Source organism: Camelina sativa, chromosome 2, assembly GCF_000633955.1.
Source record: "Camelina sativa cultivar DH55 chromosome 2, Cs, whole genome shotgun sequence".
NCBI classification, from domain to species: Eukaryota; Viridiplantae; Streptophyta; class Magnoliopsida; order Brassicales; family Brassicaceae; genus Camelina; species Camelina sativa.
The window spans coordinates 17195027-17203840 of record NC_025686.1 but is presented as its reverse complement, the minus strand read 5'-3'; the positions used below and the strand labels follow the sequence as shown (position 1 = coordinate 17203840).

Genomic DNA, 8814 nt, shown 5'->3' with positions numbered 1-8814 from the left:
TTCCCTCCGCATTCATTCATGTTGGAATTCTCACTTCTAACCTCTCTTAGGTTAGATCTATCTGGTTTATCTCTCACACTGATTTGGTTACTTTGTTCTAGAGAGATAGAAAGCGCTTTTCAACTTGAGACTACATTGCTTACAACTTGTATCAGGTTCTATTACGACATCACAACACTTATATACTTATGTTTCATTGTTAACCTAATTACTATAACCAGCACACTTAACCCACTAATGTTAATGAGCCTTTACTACAATATTGGCCCATGGCCTTTTTCTTCTTCCTTCTACTACGACACAAGACAACGTTTCTTCTTCTCTTCTTCTTCTTTCGTTGCTTACGCAATCTCTGCTCTTCATCAACATCTCACCTTTCTCTTTGTCTTGTCTTATCTAGGATTAAGCACAGGATCACCTTCCAACAATTCATTCAATACATTCCTAAATTATATTGTTTTTAAAAAAAAAAATTATTTTTTGATAACAATGGTGATTTAAACATAAATACCGAGATACGGTTCCACGAATCACAGACTTGGTGGGCAGGGCAATTTGTCTTTTCTAAGAAAAATCAGGGGACATAGAAATGTTTCAATCTAGGTTTGTTTGGCATTATCTCTCTTAACCAAGAGAGCACCATGAGGTCTCTGCTTCTCAGCCAACTCTCAAGGCTCAGTCTGAGGAAACCACCTGCGCTCGTAAGATCCTCTTGTCTTCTCTCTATGTTATTGTTACTTGTTTTTCTGATGATGTTTGAATTTGATTACTCCTCAGGGACACCTCGGTTGCGCTCGGTACTTGTCGCAAACCCCTCTCTGTCGCATTGTCGGTGCTGAACGTTGTGGATCTACTCCGAGAGACGGGGATATCGGTAGACTCGTGGTTACAGATGTTTCTGAATCTTCTTATGGGACTGAGGTTTTGGAAAAGAAGGTACCAATGGAGCTGATGACAGAAACAGGAACGATAGGAGCATCTCATGGCTGGGTAGCTACTTTGAAAGACGGTGTAGTGCGTCTCCAAGATGACCTCAACCCGAGTGCTTCAGATTCAGATCCAAAACGAATCTCACTGCCTCCACTCGTAACTCTGCCTCATTGCCAAACCCAATTGGTAACCAACGTGGCCATGTCCTCCTCTTCTCCCGAGGACGACGACTGCATTGTGGCTGTCAAGTTCCTCGGTCCTCAGCTCAGCTTATGCAGACCTGCTCAGAAAAACCCCGAGTGGGTCAACATCAGAGTCGAAGATCCTGGCTTCTCCTCCTCCAAAGTCATGTATTCAAAGAGAGATGACATGTTCTCCATGCCTGCCTCAGGAGGCACCCACATATGTTCTTGGGATCTTGATAAACACAGGCACAAACCCAAGCTTCAAACCTTGCGCTTTCCAAACCATCCTGAGTTCGTGCAGTCAGAGTGGGTGAAATTAGATAAGTGTAGCAGGATCGAAGATTTGGTGGAGTCACGCGCGACGGGAGAAGTTTTCATGGTGAAGAGGTTCAAAGAGAGAAAGAACTATGAGGTTATGAGGATGGAGGAGAAGCAAATGCTGGTGTTCAAGCTAGACGGGAATGGAAACGCTTTGTACACTGAAGATATTGGAGACCTCTGCATTTTCCTCTCCTCCAAAGGTGAACCTTTCTGTCTCCAGGCTAGCTTGTATGACGTACTTGAAAACCACGTCTATTTCACAGACAGCGGCCAACGCGGACTATTCGATATCAGGTGTAAGTACGTGATTGGTGGATTCGTCACTTACCCCGCCCCTTACTACATTCCACCTCAATCCTACCTCAATGCTATCAGTAATAATGGGGGTTGCATCTCAATCAGCTCTTAGAGTCATCCTGTTGTTGTTGTTGTGTTTTTTTCCTTACCTTGATATGGAAGGCATCATGTTGTTTACTCGCAATTATGCTTCAAAAAGACAAACATCTTTCCGATGTGTTCTGTTGTGTAAAGCACAAGATTATCCATATCCTCGGTGAATTTCTAATTGTTATACAGCTCTTTACTGTTAAAACTTTCCTTGTTATATAGCTTTGGAATATGATAGGGCTTGTTAGCCATTCTGAATCTTCTTATTTTCACCCTAACAAGTAATTGAAACAGAGAGCATTCTCTGACCAAGGGGTTTTGAGTTTTGAGTTTATGATGTGAAGAGGCGAGGCAACGAAACAAGAACAAAGGAAGAGGACCGGAGAGGAGAGAGTAGGTTCCTCCGAGGAGAAAGATCAAGATCGACATCGACGAGTCTCTCTTCTCTAATTCGAAAAAAAAATAAATGAGATTAGTCACTTCTTGTCTCTCACTGTAATTTCAATTTGAATTTACTTCTGATGCTGCGACTCTCTTTTCTTGCTGAAACATCTCCTTTATATGAAAGTTTGCTTCTTCCTGAATCAGTTTTTTCTCTGATTTGAGTCATTTACAAAGAGAAAAAGTAAAGCAAATATGAACATTAAAAAAGAAAGAAGAACAACAATCCAATTTGTGATGTGTCTTCAAACTGTGCAGTAAGTTGATACGAGACTGTATCTACTTCTGTTGACTGTGCATTGAGTAGAGATGAGAATCCAATTTGTGATGCTTCTGTTGACTGTGCATTGAGTAGAGATGAGAATTTGTGATGTTTCTGTAGACTGTGCAATGAGTTGAGACGAGAATCCTTGTATCTGTTTATAGAAAGTATGGGAATTTGTGATGATTCCGTAGACTGTGCAATGAGTAGAGACTAGAGACGAGATGATTCTGTAGACTGAGTAGAGACGAGACTGTACATGTACAGGATGATGCTTCTTTTGAAAAACGAGAACCCTTGTAACTGTTTAGAAAGTATGACAATTTGTGATGATTCTGTAGACTGTGCAGTGAGTTGAGACTAGAACCCTTGTGTCTGTTTAGACGGTATGAGAGTTTTTGATGTTTCTGTAGACTGTGCAGTGAGTGGAGATGAGATTGTACATGACGCTTCCTTCTTCAGTCTTAATCTTCCTTGTGACTTTGTTCCATAGATGAATCATGTAACTCCCTTTGCTCATGTCCTTTACCGTCTTCTCTACCCATTTTGCCTCTCTTCTAGTTGCAGGTTTCTTGAAAAAGTTTTGGCATGTTTATCCAATTCACTGGATAGAAAGACCGTGAAGTTGTATCCAGGTTTGTTTCCTAGTCTCGTGATGACTCTAGAGACTAGGTAAGGGCTGTCGTGTCCCCATATGTTTCACCATCTCCCCCTCTACTCCGGTTCCCCTTGGTCCATGAAAGCAGAGGGTCAGATTTGAAGAAGCCTCCTCTCGTTTGGAAGTTTTTTCCTGCAAAATTTTGATATATTCCATTTGATTAAGCTTTTGGACCATAAGAAAGGGTATAATATTAAAACATAAGGTGTGTAATAAGCACAGGTCCAAGCATACATCTTGGGGTGTTACTTATAGCTGTCAATTGGGCTCTGTTAGGATTAGGCGAGGTTGGACTTTTGCTTCTTGTAGGAATTGCATTTGGAGTTAAAAGTCCTCAAAGTTGATGTGATTCGTCTACAAGCCTTTTATCTCATTTGCTCTTTGCTCTCACTGTTATTAGCAGAATCAAATTCAGCTTACCAAAATGGGTAAGAAAAAAAATATTTGATTTCATTTTGTTGGTTTTCTACAAATATAGAAATCATTTCCAGAAAAGGAAACCAGCAGCTATTTTAAAAACCTAGAAAACCCTAAAACCTCTGTAGAAAGAAAATTTGAAAATTTGAAAGAAAAAGAAGAGAGAAATCAAACTCTCCTAAAAAAACAAAAAAAAAAAAACAAAAAATACCAGGATGGCGTCATGGCATTTTTTTCCCCTCTTCCTAAACCGATGTCTTAAAATTACGATAACAAACATAACAAACAAAACTAAACTAACATAAGAGAGATTCTTCTATTGGCAAAAACCAAAATGAGTCCCTTACGTTATCTGTTATCATGACTCTTTGTTGTTGTTGTCGTTGTTGGCTACCACCAGTGGCTGTTCTTCATTAAACTTGAACCGTCGAATATCATTACCACCTCCATCTGCTGTGGCCTCAGACCGTCGAGCCCGCTCCTGCTGAGCCATCTCAAACCTGTTCAGACCTGTACTGTTCTCTTCCGCAACGTCAAATCTTCTGTTCCGAATAAATGGTCTAAAGTTGTTGTTGTCGTTGTTTTTGTCAGAATTGGGTCTTCTCATAGAATTTCCAACATCAAATCTCTGTCCAGGCCGGAACTTCCTTCCCCTGAAGCCATTATTATGATTCTCTCCAGCATCATTGTTCCTCCCTTCAAAGAACCTCGGCGACGACATTCTGTTTCTCGGAGGTGACATGTAACCCATCTCTTGATCTGCAGGAAACCGTTTCTGGAAAGGCAACCTCACTCTTTCCATCATCCTCTCGTCTGCTCTAAACCCACCTGTAGGAGGAGGAGATGATCTGTTTCTGCCATTCCACGAGACTGGAGAACGGCTTCTGGATCTTGACTCTGATTGCGGGTTGTGCAATCTCCTGTATACCGGAGAGCCACCTCTCTCTCTCCTATTACTACTCATCCGGTTGTGCATCCGACTAGGAAATTGGTTGGTATCACTGTGAGGACCCCTGAAATTACGATCCCTATCATCTGGGAATCTCCTAAACCGACCTCGGTATCCACCATTTGAGAATTGCCTACGTTCATAACCATCTGGCCCTGGTCCCGGTCCTGACCCTGATTCATCAAAGCCGTTCATCATACCTTGATCATCTGCCATGCTTCTAGGCCGTGGACGCCCGAAACCAGAGGAACCGCCTTTGTAATTAGGCTGGGAGAAGCGTCGTTTGGAATCCCAACCACTAAAAAACCCTCCTCTCCCAGGAGTACGCATCCCTGACCGGTCATCTCTCCCAACAAACCTATCCGGGAGCGTACTCAACCCTTCATAATTATCAGGCCTGAAACAAAATAACCATGACTCCGTTAGTAAACAAATTATTTATAAGTGTTTTGAGTTTAACACAAAGAAGGCGGCTCAGGGAAAGCAAAACTTGCCTTCTCCTCTGGATGGCATCATGTGAAGGCAACTTCCTGTATGGTTTTGACCCAAAGCTCCTTGAAGGAGACGAAGAGCCCTTCTTAGGATGTGAATCACTCATGTTAACAACAACTTGCTTCTCTATGTCACTTCCTTCATTAGCCTCCCCAATTCTCGGTGCATCACCAGGTTCACACTTAACATGTCTGAAATTCTTGTCTGCCAAGATTCCCTTCTCAGAATCCATTGAGTAGAATCTCTCATCCTCTGGCTCAGACCCGTAATCCAACTGTTCAACCTCTCCCGTTTCTCCCTCAGTCTCTTCCCAAGGGTATGGTTCTCTCAACTCTCCATCCTCAAACTGGGAGTCATAACCAGATTGGCACTCCTTTTCATTTTTAGTAGCTGCATCAGCCTTAGGCCCAGATGGTGATGAAGATTTTGTATGATCATCTGATGCAATTACCCCACCCATACTGTCCTTACTTCCATCAATAGGTCCGCTCTCTTTAGGGGCAATAGACTCTGTGATTTCTCCCTCTNGTTGGTATCACTGTGAGGACCCCTGAAATTACGATCCCTATCATCTGGGAATCTCCTAAACCGACCTCGGTATCCACCATTTGAGAATTGCCTACGTTCATAACCATCTGGCCCTGGTCCCGGTCCTGACCCTGATTCATCAAAGCCGTTCATCATACCTTGATCATCTGCCATGCTTCTAGGCCGTGGACGCCCGAAACCAGAGGAACCGCCTTTGTAATTAGGCTGGGAGAAGCGTCGTTTGGAATCCCAACCACTAAAAAACCCTCCTCTCCCAGGAGTACGCATCCCTGACCGGTCATCTCTCCCAACAAACCTATCCGGGAGCGTACTCAACCCTTCATAATTATCAGGCCTGAAACAAAATAACCATGACTCCGTTAGTAAACAAATTATTTATAAGTGTTTTGAGTTTAACACAAAGAAGGCGGCTCAGGGAAAGCAAAACTTGCCTTCTCCTCTGGATGGCATCATGTGAAGGCAACTTCTTGTATGGTTTTGACCCAAAGCTCCTTGAAGGAGACGAAGAGCCCTTCTTAGGATGTGAATCACTCATGTTAACAACAACTTGCTTCTCTATGTCACTTCCTTCATTAGCCTCCCCAATTCTCGGTGCATCACCAGGTTCACACTTAACATGTCTGAAATTCTTGTCTGCCAAGATTCCCTTCTCAGAATCCATTGAGTAGAATCTCTCATCCTCTGGCTCAGACCCGTAATCCAACTGTTCAACCTCTCCCGTTTCTCCCTCAGTCTCTTCCCAAGGGTATGGTTCTCTCAACTCTCCATCCTCAAACTGGGAGTCATAACCAGATTGGCACTCCTTTTCATTTTTAGTAGCTGCATCAGCCTTAGGCCCAGATGGTGATGAAGTTTTTGTATGATCATCTGATGCAATTACCCCACCCATACTGTCCTTACTTCCATCAATAGGTCCGCTCTCTTTAGGGGCAATAGACTCTGTGATTTCTCCCTCTACATCCCTTCCAGAGGCTTCATCTTCTACACCACAAGGTTCATTTAAATCCCAGTGGAAGATAACATTTTTAAGGCCTTCACCCTTGTTCCTTTCAGTGGGCTCATCGGCAGATGATTTCTCTGACATCGTTACAACTCCACTATCAGGTGCTAAAGTTTCACTTTCACTTGCTGCAACATTAGCCGTCGGTCTTTCTGTTGAGGATTCATCTGAAAGAGCAATACTGGTTTTTTTAGGTGCTATCATCCCTCCAGAGGTCACTCTGCTGTGCTCTACGCTCTGCACATCAGCCAACTCTTTGACCAAATTTTTTAAAGGATTTCTCTGAGGCGCTACAATATCGCTATTGCTTTCCCGACCCTGATCACTGGAATCAACTGCAGTATGCGAGACATAAGCAGTTCCAGCTGATGAATCATTACCTTCAGCATGAGTTGAAATGGTCGAGGCATCTTGTTGCTGAACAACAGATTCTTCGGCAAGCAGCCGGTCAACAGCTGGTGCAAGATCATTATTCAATTCCGTACTGCAAGCAGCATCAGCAAGGATCTTGATACCAGAAAAGTCATGACCACTGCAATCAGGCTTTTCATCATGAACGTCTGAGATCAAATTAGGGTTTAATCTCGAAACAGGCGAAACACGGTTGATCTGCGCCTTATTTTCAGAGCCTTCACATTGACCAGATGACCTCTTTGAAGGTGACAGGGAGCGAACCAGAAATCTCCGTTTCTTTATCGGAACATGCTCTACTCTTTCAGGGAAATGCTGACTTTGAACAGAAACCCCAAGCTGCAATAAATAGAAAAGGATCAAGAGGTTGCAACGAAATCAGAAAAAGAGCCAAACAAAAATTAAAAAAAAAAAGAGGAACCTTTTCAGGCTTTGATTTTCCAGCTACTGCTGAGCCAGTTGAACTCTTGTCTTCTGCCTCAATACCTGAAGCTGCAACACGTACAACTGGTTTCTTACTACGCCTTGTTGAACTTCTGCTACCTTTAGCCACCACTTTCCAAGGAACCTCTACACCATCATTGCTTTTCATGCTTCAACGCACTACCATCCACTCCCGGAAAAACTTGATTTTTTTTTTCCTACCAACCTTCACCTCACCTGCAAGCAATGATATTCCCATTAGCAAACCATTTAAAAAAAAAAAATTCACACAAAACATAAGCAAAGAGCTATTGCCTACTTCTAGTATAGAATAACTAGAGCTAGACAGTCAAAGTTAAAGACTCTATGAGCCTTTACCTTAAGACAGATTGCGCTATACAGTTTTTGAAGTCTGGAAAAAAAAACCTCCAGAGCTTTTGGGTGTACGTTTTTTTGTTTTTTTTGGGTGGGGGAATTAAAAGCAAACAAAACTAGCATTTATTTCATGTTTTTAGTCCCGACTAAATCCAACTCCAGATCACACTGTCGGCCTCTCGCCTTGGCCATATCGAAAGATTCTTGAATGGCCGGCCGTGTGTAAGCCAAAGATCCCAATTCACATCGAAACCAGAGAGTATCATCGTATCCCTAAGTCTATCATACACAGACGAGCCACTAAGGTTCATGACCACATCAAAACAAGATCGACCTTCCTCTGAGGAAGTAAAAGAAGATTCGATTCTCGTGATTTCTATAAGATCTTCCATGTCCAAAAGAAGATAAATCATCGCCAAGCCGACATTGACAGAGTCCAGAACCAGAATCGATTTCTCTCTCTATCTCCTTCATTGAACCAAAAACAAAGAGCAGAGTAATCAAAGAACTTAGGGTTTTCATATACCTGAATCCACCTACTCCTTTTAATATTTCTCCCCTTCCTCACTCAAATCACAGATCCGATTCAACTCCTCCGCCGTAATTTCACTATTTTTTCCACCGCCGTATATATATCAAACGGCTCCTTCTCGGATTTTTTTTCTTTCTTTCAAATCCAGCGCCTTAAAAAGTCTTAGGAGAGGCGATTTTCAAAAGCCAAGATCGATTGAAAACTAGTAGGTCTCCTCGCCGGAGAGAGATATCTCAGACTAAAAATCAAATCGACGGCGAAAGCTAGGTCTTCACCCTCTTCTTCTTCTTCCCAACGTTGTCGTCGTCTTCTTCGATTATTATTATATGAAAATATTAAAAGGATTGGCTGGTCTATCTTTGCTTTTTGGGATGAACAACAAAACAAACAAAGCTTTGTTGAGGTGCCCTATCACCACGTATTTATCATCCTCTTTATACCTAAACTACCCTCTTCTGTATCTTACTATTTACTATTTTACC

General features: G+C 42.4%; 2 protein-coding genes across 2 annotated transcripts; one reads left to right on the top strand and one right to left on the bottom strand.

Annotated features, from left to right (window-relative positions):
- On the top strand, positions 317 to 2031 carry LOC104727581. Its single transcript, XM_010446676.2, has 2 exons — positions 317 to 701; positions 778 to 2031. Exons 1-2 carry the CDS (start codon positions 642 to 644, stop codon positions 1843 to 1845), a joined length of 1128 nt encoding a protein of 375 aa, XP_010444978.1. The 5' UTR covers positions 317 to 641; the 3' UTR covers positions 1846 to 2031.
- Positions 3595 to 8720, bottom strand: LOC104727574 (uncharacterized protein DDB_G0283697-like). Its single transcript, XM_010446668.2, has 5 exons — positions 8327 to 8720; positions 7424 to 7662; positions 6023 to 7341; positions 5675 to 5925; positions 3595 to 4717 (listed from the first exon to the last, which is right to left on the bottom strand). Exons 2-5 carry the CDS (start codon positions 7592 to 7594, stop codon positions 3960 to 3962), a joined length of 2499 nt encoding a protein of 832 aa, XP_010444970.1. The 5' UTR covers positions 7595 to 7662; positions 8327 to 8720; the 3' UTR covers positions 3595 to 3959.

What these genes read in the sequence shown, in the direction of transcription:
- LOC104727574 (XM_010446668.2), bottom strand. Translation starts at nt 7,594, where the DNA reads ATGAAAAGCAATGATGGTGTAGAGGTTCCTTGGAAAGTGGTGGCTAAA. An exon ending in GAAAATCAAAGCCTGAAAAG is followed by an intron (nt 7,342 to 7,423) that starts GTTCCTCTTTTT and finishes TATTTATTGCAG; the next exon opens with CTTGGGGTTTCTGTTCAAAG. An exon ending in GATGCCATCCAGAGGAGAAG is followed by an intron (nt 5,926 to 6,022) that starts GCAAGTTTTGCT and finishes ATTTTGTTTCAG; the next exon opens with GCCTGATAATTATGAAGGGT.
- LOC104727581 (XM_010446676.2), top strand. Translation starts at nt 642, where the DNA reads ATGAGGTCTCTGCTTCTCAGCCAACTCTCAAGGCTCAGTCTGAGGAAA. An exon ending in TGAGGAAACCACCTGCGCTC is followed by an intron (nt 702 to 777) that starts GTAAGATCCTCT and finishes ATTACTCCTCAG; the next exon opens with GGACACCTCGGTTGCGCTCG.